This window comes from Topomyia yanbarensis, chromosome 3 (assembly GCF_030247195.1).
Source record: "Topomyia yanbarensis strain Yona2022 chromosome 3, ASM3024719v1, whole genome shotgun sequence".
In the NCBI taxonomy this organism is placed as follows: domain Eukaryota; kingdom Metazoa; phylum Arthropoda; class Insecta; order Diptera; family Culicidae; genus Topomyia; species Topomyia yanbarensis.
In genome coordinates this window covers 138,446,248-138,469,506 of record NC_080672.1, presented here as the reverse complement: position 1 = coordinate 138,469,506, position 23,259 = coordinate 138,446,248, and the positions used below count along the sequence as shown (strand labels likewise).

The following is a 23,259-nucleotide window of genomic DNA, read 5'->3' as shown; positions in this document are numbered from 1 at the left end:
AATTTCCCGATAGTTAACACGTGCTTTTTGGAAATACCGCTAAAAATAGAAAATAGAAAACCACATTGACAAAAGGGGAAGAAAAGCAGGAAGCGCACCAAAGAGAAAACAAAAACGGAGAATTATCTGAAGAGAGAAAAAATAGAAATTAAGATTTTGGAAAATTATAGTGATTAAAGCATAATCGGCCACCATTTTGAATTTTTCGGAAGCTAGTTTGAGCCGAAAGTGAAAAAAGAAAAAACAGGAAGCGCGCTAAAAAGAATAAAAAGTGGAGAAAAATCTGAAGAGAAAAAAAATAGAAGTTAAGAATTTGAAAAATATAGTGATTAAGTAAACATTGCGAAATAATTAAAAATGAGCAAATACACACAGATTCAGACGCGAAAGCAGTACCAGAAAACAGCAAACAACGCAAAAAAGACTGGGAGCGCTAACAAACCGGAAAAGATATCGAATGAATCCCAAGGCAGTACGAACCAGAATGTACAGGAAAATTGGACAGGAGAGATCGTTTACCTGGAACCTATAGACTTCGACCAACACACACAGCAACACCCATTGGACGTAGGAAAATGCCTCAAGGCGAAAAGCATTGCAGGAATTCAGGACATTCAAATGATCGGAAAGTTCAGATTCAAAGTGACTTTCGGAACCGCACAACAGGCAAACAAGCTGGCAGGTATAACAATGACGGAGCATAATCTCAAGTGTTACATACCACAGATGCTAAAAGAGACCATCGGATTGATAAAAGGTGTGCCGTGGCAGTATGAAGACAGGGAAATAATGGAGCAGTTAGAATCAGAAATTCCCATTACAAAAGTTGAGAGATTACAAAAGATGGATAAAACAAAGAAGCTGACGAAAACGAAAAATGTGAGACTGACATTCAAAGGCAAGGAGCTACCCAATAGTGTATCAATATACGGATACAGATTCAAAGTAGAACTCTACCTGTTTCCGGTGAAACAATGCCGAAACTGCTGGGGCTACGGCCACAAAACGAACAACTGCAAACGAACAAAAAAATGCAGTTCATGTGGAGAACAACATGACTCACAGGTAGAAACAATGTGCCGTGAAAAATGTATAAACTGCCACGGCAACCACCCAGCAGACAGTACAAAATGCCCGGAAAGGATCAAGCAAAAGCAGATCGCACAAAAAATGCAACAAGAGAAGCTAACGTACCAGGAGGCAAGAAGCAGCTTCCTGCAAAACCGATTTCAACTACTGGAAGACTACGAGGAGGATTTCCCGGCACTCGAGATAGATGATGGAAGATCAGAAGCAGGTACAACAGTCACCGACACGAGAAGGACGTGGAGACCGAAGCAAAGCCAATCAATGACAAACAGGCGTGAGATGAGAGACGAACGTGAAAAGAGCTGCGACGTAAGAAATAAAAGACACAGTGTTAGCAGGCCGATGGTGGAAAAGCGGCACGAAGATATGGAACTTGAAAACATGCTTAGAGAAATGAAGATGTTTTGGAGAAACGTGGGGCTTATAGGAAAGCTGAAGCAACTACAGGAAGCTATTAAGGAAGAAGTCTATAACAAGCAGACTGACATAAGCTATGAGCAGGTAATAATAAAAACGAGCACAGTGATCGGAGACATAATCACGGAAGCAGTAAACAGCATGGCTAGCAACGAGGAAAAAATAAACAGAAAGCAAACAGAACAGAACAGTCAGCAAAATGGAGAATAAGAAGATCAAAATACTACAACATAATATACAGTCAATAAGGCCAATGGAAACAAGGGAAGAGCTGTCCTTGTTTCTTAATAGAGAACAAATAACGGTAGCTAGTCTGCAAGAGATTTGGCTGAAGCCAAAAGAAATATGTAGAATAAAAGGGTATAAACTCTTAATGAAATGCAGAGAGGAGGGTTTCGGAGGAGTAGGACTGCTGCTCAAAGATGGCGTAACCTACGAGCAAGTTCAAATCAACAACCTTGAGCCACTAGAAACTATAGGAATCAAAACAAAGAACCTGGAAACCAATTTCACAATCATATCTGTGTACGTGCCTCCAGACAGACAGCACACAAAAGAAACGGTAGTCAAAATTAAAGAACTCTTCAAGGCTGTAGAGATGCTGGTAGGAGAAATAATACTGACAGGAGACTATAATGCCAGGCACCCACTGTGGGACGAAGGAACGCGACCATGCGACAGAGGAAAAACAGTAGCGAGCGAGCTGGAGGCATCCAAACTAATTCTACTAATTGACGGACACCCGACAACAATCCCGAGAATCAACGGTTCACCAACAGCGGTAGATCTGTCATTCGCTACACGAGGACTGGCAACGAAAATGGAATGGACAGTCATGGAAGAAGAATTTGGCAGCGCACACATGTGCATCGTGATGGAGCTGCAAACAACAACACCAATCGTTAACAGGACGATGATTAAAGTCAACGTAGCGAAGGAATAAACTCTATACAGCCCCAATATTTATACAGCCCAGAAGAAATGCAGGAAGTGTTCGAGGAAAAGATAAAGGAAGCAAGTTACATAATACGAAACAAAAAGGAAAACTATCTTAAAAAGTGGTGGAATAACGATATTCAGGAAGCATACAACGAAAAAAGGATAAAACTTAGGAGCTACAACAAAAGTAAAACTTTAAAAACACAACTAGAGCTACAAAAAGCCAGAGCGACGTTCAAACGGGTAATGAGAAAAGAAAAACGAAGATACGAAAGAGAACTAAAAGAAAAAATCGACGAGCAAACACCACCGAAGCAAATCTGGAACATTATACGTGGATTAGACGCAACACTAACAGGTAGGAAGCGAGGGGCAGATCACAAGCCGGAGCAGAAAATAGCAGAAGAATTCATCAAAAGCAACTACAAAGAAAAAACGGAGGAGCTGATGTTAATCCGAGCAAATCATCAACAAGACGACCACGACGCACAGGACGTACTAAGCTTCGAGAAGTTCTGGAATATACTCAAGAAGAAGAAGGAGCATTCATCACCTGGGATGGACAACATATCGTACAAAATTCTAAAAAACTTGAGACTCGACATCATCAGCGAAGTATGCAACCAGCTAAACATCGTATGGAGGACAAAGATGATACCCGAGAAATGGAGAACGAGCAAACTGGTATTGGTACAAAAGCCTAACACGAACCCGGATGAAATCGCTTCGAAGCGAGGTATAGTACTGATGAACGTCTTCCTGAAAACAATAAACACGTTCGTTAAAGATTTGCTATGCGACTTCGCAGAGGAACATAGCCTTTTTCCGACGCTATCATTCGGCTTCAGAAAGGAGCATTCAGCAATAAGCTGTGTAAACTACGTGGTTAACACAATCAAGGAAGCAAAAAACAATAAACAAAACTGCGTCGCTATATTTCTGGACATTAGCAGAGCATTTGACGAAGTAGATGGACAGAAAATGCTGAACATCTTGGGTGAAATGGGCATTCCAAAGAACATACGAAAGTGGATATTTGAGTACCTGAAAGAGAGACGAATAGCAATTACGGCAACTGAAACAACAGTAGAAGTGGCGGTGAATAGAGGTGTGCCACAAGGATGCCCTCTGTCACCACTACTGTTCAATCTATACACAGCGGACCTCCATCAGATACAGGAAGAAGGAATAATCCTAACCCAGTACGCGGACGATTTTGCAATCCTAGTAATAGGGGAAGGCTACGAAGTAATAGGCAAAGCGAACAGATTTTTGGAAAAGCTGACGATGAAAATGGACGACAAGGGACTCCGAATAAACCCGGCAAAATGCGCGGCTATAAACTTTAGTAAAATACCAGACGATAAAATCAAACTGCGAACAAAAGGAGAAGAAATAGAACTACATAACACCCACAAACATCTAGGATACACCCTCAACAGAAGTCTGTCCCACAGGAAGCACATAGAAACAATTAAAATCAACGCAGATAAGAGCATCAACATGTTGAAAATGATAGCAAACAAATCGAGCCCTTCCGACCCAGAAACTCTAATAAAAATCGGCAACGCATTGGTCAGGTCGAAGCTAGAATATGGAGCCCAAATATACGGAAGCGCAGCGCAGATGAACAGAAACAAAATAGAGACGTCACTGAACTCATACGTCAGAGTGACAATGAGATACATAAGAAGCACACCAGTCAACGTAATGTTATCAGATAGCGGACTCTCACCAATGGCAAACAGAATCGAATGGCTAACGCTGAAGGAAACAATCAAAGTACAACACGGCAAAAACCCAAACAAGAAATTCGTGGAGAAAGCGATACGAGAGAAGAAAGGAAACGGAACATATATGACGCAGATAGCAGTTGAACACGAAGATATTATGACACAGTTAGTAAACGGACCAGACACGCACACAGAAGAAATAAAACCATGGAAAAGCAAACGGGATACGACATTCGAATCAGTGTCAGACATAAATGATAAAAAAATGGAAATTAACCAGCTGAAATGGCAACAGGCAGTAACAGAGATGATGAACACACGATACAGAAATACCAACAAAATCTACACGGACGCAGCAAAAAACAGAGAAGGTACGGCAATAGCAGCGCTAGACACGGGAGATGGAGAATACACAGCAGAGAAGATAAATTCAAACGTAAGTATAACAAACGCAGAACTAATGGCAATAAGAGAAGGCGTAAAAATGTGTCGAAGGAAAAAATACGACAAAGCGGTCATTGTCACCGACTCCAAAAGCGCATGTATAATGCTCAAAACCAAAGAACACGCTAAAACGAACCACATTGTCAGAAACATCAGCACCGGGATAGACCAAGCAGCAGAAAGCAACAGCAAAATCTATATACAATGGGTACCAAGCCACGTCGGCATACGCTGGAATGAAACAGTGGACCAGTTAGCAGTAAACGCGGCAGGAGAACAACAATCTAATTATGAAGCATTGACGATGGACGACACGATAAGGCTAGCAGAACGCACAATTTGGAACAAATGGGCTGACAAATACAAATCAATATCCGAAACCAAGGGAAAATTACACTACGCATTCGCAAAAGAACCGGGGAAAAAAATCTGGTGCAAAAACCTGATGCTTACAACCCAAGAGAAGATAATGCTTAGCAGAATACGCTCGAATCACTGCATGACAAAGGACAGAAAAGGCAGCTGGGGATGGGAGTCAGACATCGATTGCGATCTATGCCAAGAAGAAGAAACTTTGGAACACATATTGTACCACTGTGCGAAATGGATCACCGTTAGAATGAAATATAACGTATTAGAAACATACAAACCTTTAGCAGACATATTCAGAGACGCAAAAGAAGCGGAATTAAAGAGCATAACAGGATTTTTAAAGGAAACAAAAAGTGAAATATAGGCATCAAAGCCTTGGACAACAAGACAGAGAAAAACGAGAGCCACAAACAAAAACCAACACAACAACGGCAAGATGGACCAACCATGGTCTTAGCCAAAATAACAGCAAAAAAAAAATATACGTATTCAAGCATGATTTTTGAAAACACCGTAACTAACAAATGTAAACAAACTGAGATTATCACTCCCCCGCATTCTACGCATCTTAATGTACATGCTGACAAACATTCGTTTCATTATTCGGTAATGCAGCTGAAAAATACGCAATCGAAATAATGACGAACAAACAACTGACACGTCAACAGTGCATAAATACAGTTTCGTCATGTTAGTTACGTTAGGTTTGGTACTGCTGTAACACTTACGTTATTTTAATTTAATCGGTTTTTGTAACTAAATTATTAAAATTTACTACAATCTTTCTACTAAAATGCTCAATATAGGTAATGTTTCCATAAGGGGAACAAGAGCACGCAGTTCCTTAATTCTAGCCAATATTTTAGAGAAAAAGAATACAAGTAATGTTATTCTAAGCACCACTAATGCACATTCAGCACATTTTTATTTTTGATTATCTAAATCTATCCTACAGTAGATCAAATCTAAATACTTGTGACAATGCGAGCAAAAATGAGACACTAAAATCGACTAATTGAAAAATGTCGAAAGTGTAAGAGTGATGCTCAGAATAACGTAACCTTTATTTGTCTTCAACACACTGCTCAAAAGCGACAAACTACAAATGTTGGTTGTCCTCATTGGCATACTGCCTCGGCGGAACAGTTCAGTTATAGAATTGATTAAAAAATAATAAGATTAGTCACCACAATTGACGAAACTGAAATAACGTAAGTGCAACAAAGATACCAAACCAACGAAAGTAAAACGACGAAACTGTGAGCGTGATACAAATAACATCGTAACTTTAATTTTTCTTCAATCCGCTCTTTTAAATGTCTTGATCGCGAATGTTCGTTCCATTCAATGGAAAGGCGTCTTTGGTGAGCGTTTTGGACAAATAATTGGTGTAAAAATCGGTATGGTTTTTAAATAACATTTAAAACAAAACTTCGAAAATGTCATCGCCGTTTTCTCTGTTTGGGTGAAGTGCGAGTTTCGCTGTTTTCAAAAATCATGCTTGTATTGTTCTACAGCTTCAATAAAATGGCAAACAACAAAGATACACCAGAGGTAGGAACTGTTAATTTATTATAGAAAAATACTCAAATCTCTTATTTAAACTAGCATCTTCAAGCCCAAAACATCATAGTTATACATCCGGGCTCACTATATTTGCGAATCGGACGAGCTTCCGATGTGAATCCCTGTCGAATTTTACACGCTATTGCCCGCCGCCGAAAGCCAGGTGGTCATGCTTACCGAGAGCTAATACTTCCTCCACCGATCGCAAAACCGAAGGAACTATTACCAGAGTTTGAGGAATGTCGTTTGCAAGTACGTATTTTATCACGTTCACTGAATATAATGCTTGGATTGATATTTGAATCTTTTCAACTGTCTACCAGGTTTCACACACGTTGCAATCCTGTGTTCAGTCGGATGGACGCAGGAGATATGCTACCCCTCCGCAGCAGATATCCGCTTTCAATCGAAGATCTATGGCAGAGCCTATAGAAGGTAGTGTAACTAATTTCAAAGATGACCTTGCCGGTAGTACTGTAATTGGCGAAGAAGTTGTTTCGCTGAATCCCGATGGTGAATTCAATTTACACTTTCCTCTCAAAAGGGGTGAACTGAATTTGCACAAGGATGTCGGAGGTTCCTTGTCTGGTGTTATGGCCGACTTACAAGAAATTTGGGAATATGTTTTAAAACATCGACTAAAAATCGATTTGAAACAACTGAAAAATTATAAAGCTGTGTTTAGATTAACCGTACAAATTTAGCGATGTTACTAAAGGGAGCTGATAACGGTGTAGGTTTTACTTTGTAACCCCACTCGTATACGTTAGCCGTGTAGCATTGGCATTTTGCTTCCTATGCATTTCGTCACCTATACATAGATAGTAACAGCTGTAATAGGGAAAAATAAATTCAGTTGATTCCGACCGTCGAACTGTGAACACTACCTGCAAAATAAAAGAAAAGTGGTTAATAAAATTAGTACTTACCGTGTAGTTTTTCGTGGTTCCTGCCCTTCTTCAAAGTGCTGCTTGCTGTTCCATCTGCTGCGGTGTTCAGCTGCTGCTTGCTGCGTTGCTGTCCAAATCGGTGAGCGAAAAAAACCACAACGTAGGACACTTAGCGCGATCATAATTGGTGCCGTGACCAGGATCGCCATTAGCAAACGATCGATTCCGCCATCGCCGATTCGTTTGAACAGCAACTTTGTCTCGCCGGACATTCTTGAAGTCGCCATTGTAGACGCCGTCTATTTTCCCGCTTGGATATCTGAGAGTCGCCATCGCTATCTTCAAGCACCTGTTGGAATATATTTATACAAGGCCTGATACCTTCAGGCAGAAGGTTAGTCTCTGTCCAACGGAAATTTTGTGCTTTCTGGTGCGCTCTAGATATTTGTTTCTTCTGTTTCATTGAGGCTTCATCAAATTCTTGGAATTCTTTCGACGGTCGACGACGAGGACAGTTTTTCGGATCCGGTAGTTTGCGAGGCAGTGCACATACTGGCTCTACGATCCACTCGAGGGATACTTACGTGACCGCCCATCTCTATGGCCCCTGCGCCGTGTATTGAATAGACTCGAGGATCACCTACGGTACTCGGCCATCTAGCGCCATTTTCTTCGATACGACTTGCAGCCATTGTAGCGTGTATCTGCGAACAATATAGCTTCCTGATTCGGATCAAGATTTTGGAATTCTTGATCGAGTTCCAGCCTGTTCCTGTTTGGATATAAAATTCAAGGCATTGATTGCTTTGGAGAAGATCGACGCATTTTCGAACCACAACCGTTCTTTCGATCGCTTATTGCTGGTCAAGATGGCTGACAACCAGCGAATCAATCAGCTGACTGCAAGGAGAGCTACGATGATTGGCGCTCTGGGTCGGGCTGGGGCATTTCTGGTGGACTACAACGCTCAGCGGGACGAACCTCAGGTACTATTGAGGCTTGAGCATTTAAACAGCATTTGGGCTGCTCTGGAGGAAATTCAAACCGAGCTGGAAACTGAAGCGACAGATCAAGAAGGTAGGGCACAACATGATGCAGTCCGTGCTGATTTCGAACCCCGGCTTTTTACAATAAAGGCTTCATTAATTACTAAACTGCCTGCACTTCCTGGTAACGCTAGTAACCCCCGACCCCCGCATGCTACTTCCGCTCTCTCTGGCATTAAACTGCCTACTATTTCGCTTCCTGAGTTCGATGGCGACTATATGCAATGGCTGACCTTTCATGATACGTTCTTGGCTTTAATCCACAACAACGCTGATGTTCCACCTATTCAGAAGTTCCATTACTTGAGAGCAGCCGTCAAGGGGGAGGCTGCTCAATTGATCGAATCCATCGCAATTTGCTCCGCTAATTATATTCTTGCTTGGGAAGCTCTCGTGGGACGGTATTCCAACGAATATCTACTGAAGAAGCGACACCTTCAGGCACTCTTCGACATTCCACGCATGAAGAAGGAGACTGCAGCAACGCTTCACGGATTGGTAGATGAGTTCGAGAGACACACGAAGATTCTTCACCAGTTGGGAGAACCGACGGATGCCTGGAGCACCATCCTTGAGCATTTATTGTGCACGCGACTACACGATGACTCTCTGAAGGCCTGGGAGGACCACGCATCCACAACGCAGCACCCGAATTTTGCTTGCTTGATCGATTTTCTCCAGCGTAGAACCCGCGTGTTGGAATCGATCTCCGTTAATCACCATCAATCTACAAGTGCGACTAATGACGGTGCGTCCACCAGTCAGTTCCGGAGGCATTCCCAGTTTCGTTTGTCGTCCTGCGCATCCACCGCTAGCCCGTCGTTCAAGTGCCCCACGTGCAGCCAATCGCATTCTCTGGCAAGGTGTGGCAAGTTTAATAGTATGTCTGTGAATGATCGGCAGCAATTTGTAAATCTGAAGCGATTGTGCCACAATTGCCTGAGAGGAGATCACATGGTACGTCAATGCCCCTGTGATATGAATTGCAGAAAATGTAACCAGCGCCACCATACTCTTCTGCATACGGGCCAAACCGCCGGCCCAAAGAAGTTCAGCAACGACGCGACTTCTCGTTCAATTAATTCCATCGAGCCTGCTGTCAAGGCTACTTCGTCGTCTACTAACGTAATCTCCGAGCAAACCATTGTTGCTGCTGCTGAAGATGTTTCGATTGTTAGTGCTTCCCTTCAGCAACCTCGTGAAAACGTTTTCTTATTGACCGTCATCGTCAACGTCGTCGATGCTTATGGGCAGCATCACCCTGCACGCGCTTTACTGGACAGCGCATCGCAGCCAAATCTGATCACCAACCGCATGGCTCGTATTCTCCGCTTAAAGAAGCATCCCGTCAACGTTACTGTCCAAGGGGCCGGACAAGTATCGAAAGTCATTAGCGAATCTGTCTACGCCCAAGTCAGCTCAAGGAAGGAACCTTTCTCTTGTGGTGTTAGCTTCCTCGTAATGGATAAAGTGACGGCCAATCTTCCATCGCATAATGTCTCCATAGCCGAATGGAGAATCCCAAAGGATCTCTTTCTCGCGGATCCAACATTCCACAAGAGCCAGCCGATCGATATGGTGCTCGGAGCTAAGCATTTTTACTCCTTCTTCCCGAATGCCGCACGCATACAATTGCATGGCAATCTCCCACTCCTAGTTGACAGCGTTTTTGGGTGGATCGTTGCGGGTTCGGCTGATTCAATTCTTCCAACACAGAGAGTATCTTCCAGTCCCAGCAGTATCGTAACTGTATCGATGGTTTCCTTGGAAGAAAGTCTGGAGCGTTTTTGGAAAATGGAAGAACTGACAACCAAGGACAACTACTCCATCGAAGAGAGGCGTTGTGAAACCCTCTACCAAGCGACGGTCGCCAGAAACCCCGATGGACGATACATGGTTCGCCTTCCTCGAAAACCTGACTTTGACGATATGCTGGGCGAGTCTAAGGCAAGCGCATTGCGACGATTCGAATATTTGGAGCGACGCTTGGAACGAAACTCCGACCTAAAACTAGAGTACCACCGTTTCATGCAAGAATACCTCGACCTTGGCCATATGCAGCTGACCAAAACAACTGGCGCCGAAAGCTCCAAATCTTTTTACTTACCGCACCATCCTGTCATCAAAGAAGCGAGTTCCACGACGAAAGTTCGTGTTGTGTTCGATGGTTCGGCAAAAACATCTACCGGTTTCTCCCTCAACGATGCCCTCTGTGTTGGTCCAGTAGTTCAAGACGAGCTACTTACCACAATGCTACGGTTTCGCACGTACCCAATTGCTTTAGTCGGTGACATAGCGAAAATGTATCGACAAGTCCTCATGCACCCAGATGATGTTCCACTGCAGCGAATTTTCTGGCGATTTTCCCCCGACCAACCAGTGCAAGCCTTCGACTTACTTACCGTTACTTACGGGTTAGCTCCGTCATCATTTTTGGCAACTCGTACACTGCTACAGCTAGCTGACGATGAAGGTCAGTCCTATCCCCTCGGCAGCAGGGCTCTCCGGAAAGGCTTTTACGTCGACGATTTCATCAGTGGGGAGCAATCGATCGAAAAAGCCATCCGCCTACGCAAAGAAATCAGCGAATTACTTGAGAAGGGAGGATTTGTTCTTCGCAAGTGGACTTCCAATCGACTCGAAGTCCTACACGGATTAAACGCCGACCAAATCGGCACTCAATCCCCTCTGGAGTTCACCCCCCACGAAACGGTGAAAGCTCTGGGAATAATTTGGGAACCAGAAGGAGATTTTCTTCGATTCGATTCGCAAGTGCAACATGACGGCAAACCGCCCACCAAACGATCAATTTTATCGTCTATTGCCAAGCTATTTGACCCCATCGGCCTGATTGCGCCCGTTGTTGTGCGGGCCAAAATCATTATGCAGCAGTTGTGGCTACTACCAATTGAGTGGGATGATCCAGTTCCCAAAAATATTCGTGTCAACTGGGAAAAGTATCACAACGAATTGCCGAAAATTACCGCGCACAGAGTAAGTCGCTACGCATTTCTACCCTGTTCCACCATGCAATTGCATACCTTCGCCGACGCGTCCGAACTAGCCTACGGCGCGTGCACCTACGCCCGTTGCCAAGACGAACAAGGAAACATAAAAATCGAACTTCTTGCCGCCAAGTCCCGTGTTGCTCCGCTAAAACGACTGACTATCGCACGTCTGGAACTCTGCGCTGCAGTTTTGGCCGCTCATCTCCACGATCGAGTCAAACGAGCTCTCGATATTGACGTTTCTGCTTCCATTTTCTGGTCGGATTCTGCTATCGTTCTCCAATGGCTCCAATCATCTCCAATCACATGGCAAACCTTTGTGGGAAATAGAGTTTCGGAAGTGCAGCACTTCACTCGTGGCTGTCAGTGGAAGCACGTTGCTGGTATCGAGAATCCCGCCGATTTGGTGTCCCGGGGTATGTCGGTCGACGAGTTCCTGGCTAGCACGTTATGGAAGGAAGGACCGCATTGGCTTCTTCTGCCGGATCGAGAATGGACCAGCTCTAACCCGCCAAGTGTGGCCGAGGAAATGCTAGAAGTTCGACACATCGTAGCTACCGTACAGTCAGTTCCATCAGTCAATGCATTGTTTCTCCGTTGGTCGTCATACACCCGCCTACTACACGTTACAGGCTACTGCCTTCGCTTTCTGTTGAACGCCCACGCCAAGGCCAGAACTCAGCCTCCCCCCAACGCAGAACCTGTTGCGAAATCACTGTCTGTGGAAATACTTACCAAAGCCAAACTTACCCTGATTCGCCTTGCTCAACAAGATGCATTTAGTCCTGAAATAAAAGAGTTGGAAAGGGGGAAACCTATATCAAAACGCTCACATGTACGCCAAATGAGTCCGTTTCTAGACCAGGAGAAAGTGATGAGGGTCGGAGGCCGTCTTAAACTAGCACAGTTACCCTACCAAATGAAACATCCCGCCCTACTACCCAGCTTTCATCCCCTATCACGTTTAATTGCCATGAACTATCATGAAAAAATGCTTCACGCCGGTGGGCGACTGCTATTATCAGCCATGCGCGAAGAGTTTTGGCCACTGCACGGTCGTCGCCTAGCACGTAGCACTGTGCGTAAATGTTTCCGCTGCGCTCGCCTTAATCCAGTGCCTGCTCATCAACACATCGGGCAGCTACCCGTTCACCGAATTATTCCCAGCCGTCCATTCAGTATCGTTGGAGTCGATTACGCTGGCCCGCTGTACCTTAAGCCGATCCACAAACGCGCAGCATCTGCAAAGGCGTACATCTGTTTGTTCGTCTGTTTCGCCACCAAAGCGGTCCACATTGAGCTCGTCAGCGATCTGTCCACTCAGGCTTTCCTATGTGCGCTTCGTCGTTTTATCGCCAGACGTGGTCGCCCAGCACACATCCACTCAGACAATGGCAAAAACTTTGAAGGAGCTAAAAATGAATTACCGGAATTATTTGCCATGCTTCAAAACTCGGAAGTAAACGAACAGATCGCATCTACCTGTGCTGACGAAGGAATCACTTGGCACTTAGTTCCGCCAAAAGCGCCCCATTTCGGCGGGCTATGGGAAGCTGCCGTTAAAGTAGCTAAAAAGCATCTCCACCGCCAGCTCGGTCCGTCTCGACTGTCATTTGAGGATGTCAGCACTGTGCTCACTCAGATCGAAGCACTGATGAACTCCCGGCCGCTGCTTCCTATGTCGGACGATCCCGATGAATTAGCTGCACTAACACCTGCGCATTTTCTGATCGGAACCAGTATGCTAGCCTTGCCCGACCCAGACCATCGGAACATCCCTGTCAACCGACTGGATCACTACCAGAAGCTGCAACTGCACGTCCAAAAATTTTGGTGTCATTGGCGCACCGAATACCTCCAGGAGCTTCAGAAAGACACCGTGATGTACCAACGAAACGATAGTTTGCTTCCCGGTCGAATGGTTATTGTCGTCGATGAAATGCAGCAGCCAATACGTTGGCCGCTCGCCCGAATCCTGACCACTTCACCCGGCCCGGATGGAATGACACGTGTTGTAACGCTGCGTACTGCTCGGGGAATTATCACCCGCCCAATCACCAAAATTTGCCTGCTGTCTGATCCTGCTACTACTGCCAACGACGAAGAAGATGATCCGCTGGCCACCAACCAACATCCGGCCCAACGATCCGAGGTTCCTGAAAATGAAAATTGAAAAAAAAGAAATTGAATTTTGTATACTCACCTAGTTGATAAGTTGAAATTTTTTCTTGTGAATTTTGTTTATTTTGAAATGACATTTCAAGGGGGTGGCAATGTTTAGATTAACCGTACAAATTTAGCGATGTTACTAAAGGGAGCTGATAACGGTGTAGGTTTTACTTTGTAACCCCACTCGTATACGTTAGCCGTGTAGCATTGGCATTTTGCTTCCTATGCATTTCGTCACCTATACATAGATAGTAACAGCTGTAATAGGGAAAAATAAATTCAGTTGATTCCGACCGTCGAACTGTGAACACTACCTGCAAAATAAAAGAAAAGTGGTTAATAAAATTAGTACTTACCGTGTAGTTTTTCGTGGTTCCTGCCCTTCTTCAAAGTGCTGCTTGCTGTTCCATCTGCTGCGGTGTTCAGCTGCTGCTTGCTGCGTTGCTGTCCAAATCGGTGAGCGAAAAAAACCACAACGTAGGACACTTAGCGCGATCAAGCTGTTTTGGTCATTCCTGACATATACAACAGAGCTTATTTGAAGGAATTTACCACACTACTGCTGAACAAAATTGGGTTTGGATGTTGTTTTCTGCTACAGGACCATGTAGCAGCTACCTTTGGTGCCGGATTGGGATATGCTTGCGTAGTCGACGTGGGAGATCAAAAGACTTCTGTTTCGTGCGTCGAAGATGGAATATCTCACCCTAACACGAGAGTGCGGTTGGATTACGGAGGCGCTGATGTAACGCAAGCATTCTTCTGGATGCTTCAGAAGTGTGCTTTTCCATATAAGGATTGCGACCAGAAAAAACCACAGGATGTAATGCTACTCAAGCAACTGAAAGAGGAATATTGCCATGTCAATCTAGATGTTTGCGGTTCATTGGAAAGATCTTTCACTGTACAAAATTCACAACAAGCCAAATGCAAATACACCCTGCAAGTTGGCGATGAAGCAATCGTAGCACCGTTGGGGCTGTTTTACACCGAGCTATTTTCGGTTACAGGTGCGAATAGATCGGTTCCAAAAACACAAAAACCTAGCGCGGCACAGCCGCACCCAGAGGATTGCTTCGATGCGGAATATCTTCGGGAAACGGGTCGAAGGGGAAAAGAAAATTTGGAACAAACGACCAATGAAAGTGGTCTCGGAAACACGGAAAACCAGGATGAGGAAATGGTTGTCGAAGGACTCGACCAGGAGAAGGAAGGCAAGGCTAGCGAGAAGGATTTTATTTTACCGAGTGGACAAATTATCGGAATCGATCAGGCGGTCTTGCAAAGCATCGAACGATGTCGTAAGTATTTTATATGTCGGGGAAAATATTTATTCCAACAAATACCCTACTTGGTTGATGGGTTTAAGTAGGATTCAACATGTCGATTTCATATAGTTAATCTTTTGGTTTTTAGCGAACGACGAATTGAAACGCAAAATGTATGGCTGCATTTTGGTTGTTGGTGGTGGAATGAAATTCACTGGCATAAGTAATTGGTTGCAGAACCGGGTAGCCTTGAAAATTCCTTTGATGTTCCGATCGGAGCATAATATTGTGACCAGTTCAAAGGATATCGACCAGGAGATTACTGCATGGAAGGGAGCAGCTATAATGTCTTGTTTAGAAAGTGCCTCGGAACTGTGGCTCTCCGAACCTGAATGGACCCGGTACGGGCTTCGGATATTGCGCGAAAAAGCGGTATTTATGTGGTAGAGACAATTGGATGGTATATTTGCGTAAGTAAACTAATTATTGCTTACTTATTACGTAAAATATAATTCCTATAACAATTAGTTGATCGTTGACCTTTTGGAAGAATAATCAATTATTTGAACGCGGTTCCGACTCTTATGCTAAATGTTACGACTAATATTTTACCAGTTTGTGGGTGGGTTCTACTATGCTAAGTAAGAACTGGTAATTGCAACGAACATGTAATGGTGAGATATAGCGACACACAGTTATGTTTGGATGATGTAGAATTGAGCATCTTAACAGGAAAACTGACTGGTAGAACTTCATCTGATTGAGGTTGATTTTATTACCCCATAATTACTTTGGGTTGATTTTGAATCTCAAGATGTGCATCTTTGTCTTTCCTAATATTACAGCACTTCCCGTTCGAGAACACCAAAGACGCGAGAGCAAAATGGTTTTTTTATTTTGAGTTCCAGCGCACCGATATTTATTCATTATTTCTGCATCAACATAAGGCATACCATTTGAGCATAATGTACCTTTATGTCATCCAGCTATATTTTACATTACAACGGATTGATTTTTCAAATGAATATTGAATCTGACTCCGTTTCGTTGTAATGCAGAATATAGCTGGTTATATCGAGAAGTGTTTCTGTTTATCTTCTGTTTCTACATTGATTCAGATTCCTCATTTCCGTATAACTTTCCCACTATCCAAGAGAGTTATTCTACTATCTATTCTAGTCCGTCGGTAGTAAGATACAAACTCCATCGTGTAACACGTAAGGAACCTATCCATTTCCACATATACACGATTAGTTTAAAACGAATTAATTCCAATACTCACATGAAGTGAATTGATGTTTAAAATTCAACTATCCATTATCAACTTAAAAATATACCACACCAACGTCGGTTTTAGTATTACATGTTATTCTTTGGCTCCGTAGTCTATTCGAACGTCCCGGTCTGCCCCGAGTCGATACTGCTGCTATGTTGGGCCTTGAGTTTCTTTTTTGCTTGGATATCAGCCATGGTTTGCTCGATCGAACGAATGTCACGCTTATTTTCGCTAGGAACTGATAAAAAAAATCCAGTAGTAAATAAATCAAGCAAACGACAATATTGCTTACCATAACCATAGGTCTTGTTTGATTCAGTTTTCTTTGCTGCTCCCAGAGCAGACTCCTGACCAATAAGATGAACATATTTGTCCTGGTAGTTGCTGGTCGGTACAACGGTCATCTCTTTTTTGTGTGAAAGTTCCTTCTGTTCTTCATTTGCTAGTAGTCTCTGTTGCTTGCGTTTTTCCGCATACTCCATTGCTGTTTGTTTGTTCCATGGATCCCCGTTTCTACGAGCTGCTAGCTCATCCTCTGATGGTAAGTGTTCTTTTTTGTACACTACTATGTACCTGTCAACACCATCCACTCCGAAACTCATTGCTACTAAACCTCCAACTTCAGCAATGTCGTGACTAAAATGTACAACATTTTATTTCAAATAATACTGTTGTGTTACAGTGATTAACTAACACCACCGAACGGTGAACTTTATCCAACGGTTGAAAATCCATGTAATGGCGGTTAGAATCTTTCACCAGTCGACCAAGACGATCTTCAACAAACTTCCGAAATCTATTCAATTCATCTCGCTCCTTGTTGCGCAGCATTTCCAGCTCCTTCTTTTGCTCTAAAATTAGACAATTTTCAGTGGGAATTACCTAAGGGCCAGAAACTAAAGCTAACTTTCTATCATTTCCTTCTCCTTCTTATCCCTGGACGGTGGTTTGTCCATCGATCCAAGAATAGAATCAAGCAGATCCATTGGTGTAGTTATTTGATGCGATTACAAAAAATTTTCCAGGGAAAACTTATTTTTCTATTTTGACTGACACTGACGATTCCTTCTCGAGTCTCAACCCAAATATTTATAAACATGCCTGATCGGGCCGGGTGCCCAGTAAAGTTCAGCCGGAACTGAACTGGAATTCCGGCTGGTTCCAGTTCGTACTCCGGCTCCAGTGACACAACCGATTCTAACTAGAATCGGTTGTGTCACTGGAGCCGGAATGCGAACTGGAACCAGCCGGAATTCCAGTTCATTTCCGGCTGAGCTTAACTGGGTGATAGCGTTATCATGTTACAGTACACGGAAACGAAAAACTACCTAAAATTGGGTTCCTTTGACTCAATCTCGTGGTATCGTGGGGGAACTTAAAATTAGGTAAACCGTGTTGAAGGTAGTTTCCATTTAACCACAACAAAAATTACAACTCATTGATAGGTTTTTTATACTCAAATTTAAGTTGAATGTACCTAATTTTGAGTATACCCCAAACAACTCAAAAGTGCCTTCCTCCACGGAAGACCTCGACTGAGTCGAATCTCTCGTTTTGTTTTTGACAACACTAATAAGTGCGAAAGCAACGCACAACTCAAAAGTAAGTTAAAAGAACTTATTCTGCAAGTTGTTTTATTTAACCGTGTATGAAGTGCAAATTGAGCAAAACAATTCGTATTATATCGCGTTACCAACCGGAATAGGATTTGCTGCGCGCGCTCTTACTCGCTCTATCAATCAAAATACGCTGTGTTACAAACGTTACGTTCCGAGCCCCAGCTCGACCGGAATGACATTTGCTGCGCTCTCTTTGTTTACATGGCTTCTTTAGAAAGCCTGTGAACAGCTGATCAGTCAAGTAAACAAAGTGCGCACCAAATGTCATTCCGGTCGAGCAGGGGCTCGGAAAGTACCGCTATGTAACGCAGCGTGTACTGGTTCATTTGTTGCTGATTTTAAAACACGTTTGGAACTGTGTTTTAAATAAATACTTGCAAAGTTTTCAGCACAGACACTAAGACCCGGTAGACTGGGGAAAAATAAATTTGAATGCAGTAACGCTGAAGGCATGACAAGACAAGAATTTTAAACTGAATAGAGCATCCGCTAAAACTGCTGCTGGGGAGAGCAAGTTCTAGTTTTAAAATTTTCAGTTTTATATTATAGAACTGTCAAAATTATGAATCTAGAACTGAAACACTCCTGAACATGCCCTAACGGTTTTAAATTTGGGACCATCCATAAATGACGTAGCATTATATGGGGGAAGGGGGAGTTTTGTATTTTGTGATGATGTGTGACGACAGGGAGGTAGTGGGTCATGTCATGCTACGTAGCTTTTTTAAAGGGGAATAGGGGTTGAACTGATGTCACGAGAATCTTACCCGTTTCCTCTAACTAACATCGTGCTTGATTTTTTTAATTTTTTTACGGGGACAACGAGGGGGGTGAGGGTTACGGTCAAGCTACGTAATTACCAGGGGGGTATATAGAAGTTTGTGACGAAATGCTACGATGGGGGAGGGGGGGTGTTAAAAATCACTCAAAAAATGCTACGTCATTTATGGATCATCCCTTTTAAAACAAAACTGTTCGAAATTATAAAACAAAACGCTCTGCTGAGTGCTGGGGATGTGAATGTGTCAGTTCCAGTTCTACTTTGGAACTCCTATACATAATAAAACGCTCCTGAACATGCCCTAAGGGTGCTTACAGAGTGGCCGCGAGAAGCTGAGCAGGCGCTTGTACTGACAGTATGATGCGAGATGCGAGAAACCTGCTCGCAGCATATCAAATGGAGCATGTCAGAGTAAAAGCAGGCAGTCGGCGCCGATCCGCTCCGCTTTCACTCTGACATCCTTCCTTTGGTTTGCAGTAAGCAGGTTTCTCGCATCTCGCACTCTAATGTCAGTTCCAGCCCCAGCTCAGCTTCTCGCCGCCACTCTGTAAACACCCTAAGAGGGTGAAACCAAAGACAAATAATAAAGACGTGAATCATACGAACAAGTTATAAAAAATATGTGGCTCATTTTACACTTGTAGAATGAGTTACTCCAGTCCCTTCAGATTTGACTGCACTCACCGCTTAGTGGCGCCACAGATTGATGTGTTCTGACGAAAATCATCAACGCAGGCCTGGATACGGGTAAATAAATATAAACAAACTATCTACGTGGAAAATGGGAAAGAAATGGTCGGTGTTAAGTCAGACCGGACTAAGTCGCAAAACATAAAAAAAAAATGAGATAACGATAGCACTGGATAAAGAAAATCGTCAGCTACAATCGACTGTTGCCAGATTTGAAATATGTAACAATAAACAAGAATTATGGCAAAAATTAATTTCCAATCATAATGTAAAGGATGCTGCGATTCAAACTTTAAACTCGTTTTTCTCGAAATCAATATTTTGTCACTTAGTCCGGTCTGACTTAACACCGACCAAATGTGCCAGAAAAACACCCTTGGTTATTATTTTCCAGAGATGTTGAATATGTAATTATATTTATTTATATTAATCAAATTTTAATTCCCGGCAGTCTTCTGTAGCTACAAAGCAAAGCACTGAATCGCGAATATGAAGCAAAGTCAGCACACACGGACTATCTTGTAAAATTGGCCCGACATGCACTATGCACTGTTTTCACCGCGATGCAAGCGGATAGTTTAACTACCGTCAAAAGAATCTGACTTAAAATCAATCCTATTCGAGCGTACTTTGAAAACACTGTAAACATACTGTTGGATTTTTTGATTGATTGTGTCAGCCAGATTGGTTAACATTGGATTAAGCGCATGTGCAGCGAACAGATGCCCTCCGCCAACAACGAATTAACTGGCTCAAGCATCAATATACTTAGGGCCGAGTTCTTCACCTCGTTTAACTTTTAAACCAGGTTTACCTGAAAGTTTAAACCTGACTTAAACGTTAAGCAAGGGTGAAGAAATCGGCCCTTAGAGTAGTTTGATTGTTACCTCACTGTAAGCTAAGCAACCGATCGACGTTGTGACTGGTGTGTGAAAAGGTATTGTCGGTGCCTGTACGAAACCTAAAAATGGTTGATTTTCTCGACCAAGGAATTCTGCACAGCGTGACCGCGATGAAAATTTGGCAATATTTTAAACAGGAAAAATATCGGTTGGAACCAATGCCGTACAATGTGTTGTGAGAGCCACAGAGTGATAGTGAGGATCACTGCTCTTTTCAGTTGAAGCTACTCTAGGTACCAGTCGGATTCAGCAAACGCTGGTGGTGATTCGTGTACATCTGAAAATACTAGTATTGCTCTATCTTAAGACAATCTTGCTGGGTACTATACTACGAACACGAGCGGAATGGCCTCCCCCGCAGGCAAATTGCATGGTAAGTGGAGACTTAATGGCAGCTGTATTCACTTTTGAACTAAAGTTTGGTGAGTAGTTTATCAAAAATTCCTTCATTTCAGTCTAATCCCATCGCTAATCGTACCTATCAGTTAATGCTGCTGCCGAAGCTGCCAGCCTACCCAAAGCATCCGTTAACGATACCGATCGCATTGCAACACCAATTTACATTGAATTTCCATAAAAAATACTTATGACTTTCAGACATAAGGTTTTTTTTAATGAATTTTATAAGTCTGTCTTATGATTTGGAGGGGAAATTATCCAAATGTGTCTCTTACTATTTTCATAAGATAGTCTTATGTAATTCTTGTAAATATCCGAATGAACGCCATCGGTACCCATTTACGAACATTGTTAACATTTCTAAGTGGAAAACATGGTAGAAATAGTGGTTTTCATAAAACAGTCTTATGAAATTCATCACAATGTTTGAATGAATGCTATAAGTTTTTTTATGGATATTATTGTGCATTTTTATAAAAATTAGAATATGGCTCACATTTATCGAGCGTTTTTAATAGAGTTAAAAAAGTGATTGTCAAAATAAACCTTGAGAGGAAATTCAGAACAAAGAAACCGCCAAGTGTAGATCCCACCAGAAGATTGAAGAGAAAACTCATTCATTAAACATTAAAATTTGTACGTAATGAATAACGATTCGTCGGTATTTCTCGGGAAACTGGATTTAGGCAGTGAGATTTACAACTGAATGATAATGATTGTTACTTCTCAAATGATTTTGATAATTATAAAATACGCGTCAGACACTAATTATATGCACAATTTATTTCAAAGCTCATATCAATGATAAACGGATTTCTTCTTCAAAAATCATAACCATGTAAACTGATTCAATACACTCAGCAATTTATTGATTAACATAATAAACAATAATTTAAAATTTTGTTTCAATTTCACAAGAAAATCTCGGTTATTTTCCTTCGGAACGCGGCAACCCAAAAGTGCTGGCCGAAAACTATTGGCTACTAGTTGGCCTTCTATGCCAGTATTGAATTCATAAGATGCAATTACGAACTTTTCACAAAAGTGATGTTTAAGAAAAATAAAATATAATTTTATAGAATCAATAACATATCTCATACGGGCTTCATAAGAAAAACTTATGAAATTCTTCAACGCATATATTGGAGCGGAGTCATATAAATGTCTTATGGAATACATCATTTGGACTTCCATGGAGTGCATGAATGAAGATAATTGACTTCATAAGCCTGCCTATGGCATTCTAAAGCGTTCAATGACATCGTCAGAAGGCTGGTTCATATGCCGAGACTTATGAAATTCTCATGTGCTTTTTCCTCAGTGAAGGGTAAGACATGATCCCTGATCGTACGTTACGCACGACCACCGGTGAAAAACTTGATCATCGATGTAGCTGACACTTACAGTACTTAAACTAAAACAATCATAATTTACTCATATTTGCTTATTTATTAAATTTTGACCAAATACTATAAAAAAAGAATGAAAACAAGACCCTGTCAAACTTCTGCGTCTGAAGTCGATTTTACTCGCAGTTTCTAGCAAAATTCGTACAGGAATCGAGCAAAAAATCTGGCTTAATACTGATAAGCACTGTGTAAAAATCCTGACAATATCTGCTTACTAGAATTACTGCAGTAATCGAGCAAAAACTTAATTTAATTTTTGGCAGAATTTTGACTCAAGCGGAACAATACAGCTTAGTTTCAACGTTTCTTAAGTTTTTGAGGTCAATGTGCAAACCCGTTCTCTATCTTTGCAGCAACTGGAAACTCCATGAAATAGCTCAATGTAATTTTAGACCAGAAACGTGTACTACACTGAAATAATTAAAAACGTATTCTAAATAGCCAACTAATCTTGCAGTTCAACAATTGCAAGACTTACAAGAAAATAATCTTCTGCTGCATCCATTTCGATAATACTACGTAGCATACATGCATGTTGCATACGGGGCAGCTATCCGTAGTTGATTTTTTTTTCTTATAGCTTGGTTATTTTCTTGCATGGATACCGTTGAGTCCCGGTTCCGCACCTGTTCCATTACGAAGAGTCCGTCTCGTAAATATTGCTTCCGACATACCGCCACTGCATAGTTGCAATTCTTAAGTTTCTGCTATTTATTTTCAGCTCGTTTTCCCCCTAGATACGTTTAATTGTTTTTTCCGTGGATACATTTCAATAGAAATCTGAGTGCCCATGTTTTCGATGTCAGTAAAACATCATGCTTGGATTTGACATTCCAAGGGCCATAAGTTACTTATTGGCGAATCCAAAATTTAGTACACTGAAATAATTAAAAACATATTCTAAATAGCCAACTAATCTTGCAGTTCAACAATTGCAAGACTTACAAGAAAATAATCTTCTGCTGCATCCATTTCGATAACATTACGTAGCATAACCCGGATAGAATTTTACAATAACATTTACCCTACAAACAATCATAAAACAATAAATATTATAGTTATTAATGTTTCAACATTGTTCGATGCCACGTTCTCACAGTAGATTTACAATAAAATTTCATGTAACAATAAATTTCACTGTTCGGCAAAAAACTGATACAGCGCATTCACATTAAATTTTACTGTTTTCGAGAAAAAAATGTATGGAGAAAAATTGATTTTTTTAATGTTAAGATACATAAC

General features: G+C 42.1%; 4 protein-coding genes across 4 annotated transcripts; 3 read left to right on the top strand and 1 right to left on the bottom strand.

Annotated features, from left to right (window-relative positions):
- Positions 1 to 5,487: 5,487 nt before the first annotated feature.
- Positions 5,488 to 8,376, top strand: LOC131686720 (actin-related protein 8-like). Its single transcript, XM_058970651.1, has 3 exons — positions 5,488 to 6,548; positions 6,603 to 6,812; positions 6,884 to 8,376. Exons 1-3 carry the CDS (start codon positions 6,492 to 6,494, stop codon positions 7,262 to 7,264), a joined length of 648 nt encoding a protein of 215 aa, XP_058826634.1. The 5' UTR covers positions 5,488 to 6,491; the 3' UTR covers positions 7,265 to 8,376.
- On the top strand, positions 8,320 to 14,304 carry LOC131687242 (uncharacterized). Its single transcript, XM_058971314.1, has 2 exons — positions 8,320 to 14,129; positions 14,218 to 14,304. Exon 1 carries the CDS (start codon positions 8,320 to 8,322, stop codon positions 13,675 to 13,677), a length of 5,358 nt encoding a protein of 1,785 aa, XP_058827297.1. The 3' UTR covers positions 13,678 to 14,129; positions 14,218 to 14,304.
- On the top strand, positions 13,807 to 15,388 carry LOC131687241 (actin-related protein 8-like). Its single transcript, XM_058971313.1, has 3 exons — positions 13,807 to 13,833; positions 14,275 to 14,974; positions 15,090 to 15,388. The coding sequence occupies exons 1-3, from the start codon at positions 13,807 to 13,809 to the stop codon at positions 15,386 to 15,388; spliced, it is 1,026 nt and encodes a 341-aa protein (XP_058827296.1).
- On the bottom strand, positions 15,377 to 17,321 carry LOC131686719 (sperm-associated antigen 7-like). Its single transcript, XM_058970650.1, has 4 exons — positions 17,125 to 17,321; positions 16,912 to 17,068; positions 16,510 to 16,853; positions 15,377 to 16,455 (listed from the first exon to the last, which is right to left on the bottom strand). Exons 1-4 carry the CDS (start codon positions 17,201 to 17,203, stop codon positions 16,328 to 16,330), a joined length of 708 nt encoding a protein of 235 aa, XP_058826633.1. The 5' UTR covers positions 17,204 to 17,321; the 3' UTR covers positions 15,377 to 16,327.
- Between the last annotated feature and the right edge of the window lie 5,938 nt (positions 17,322 to 23,259).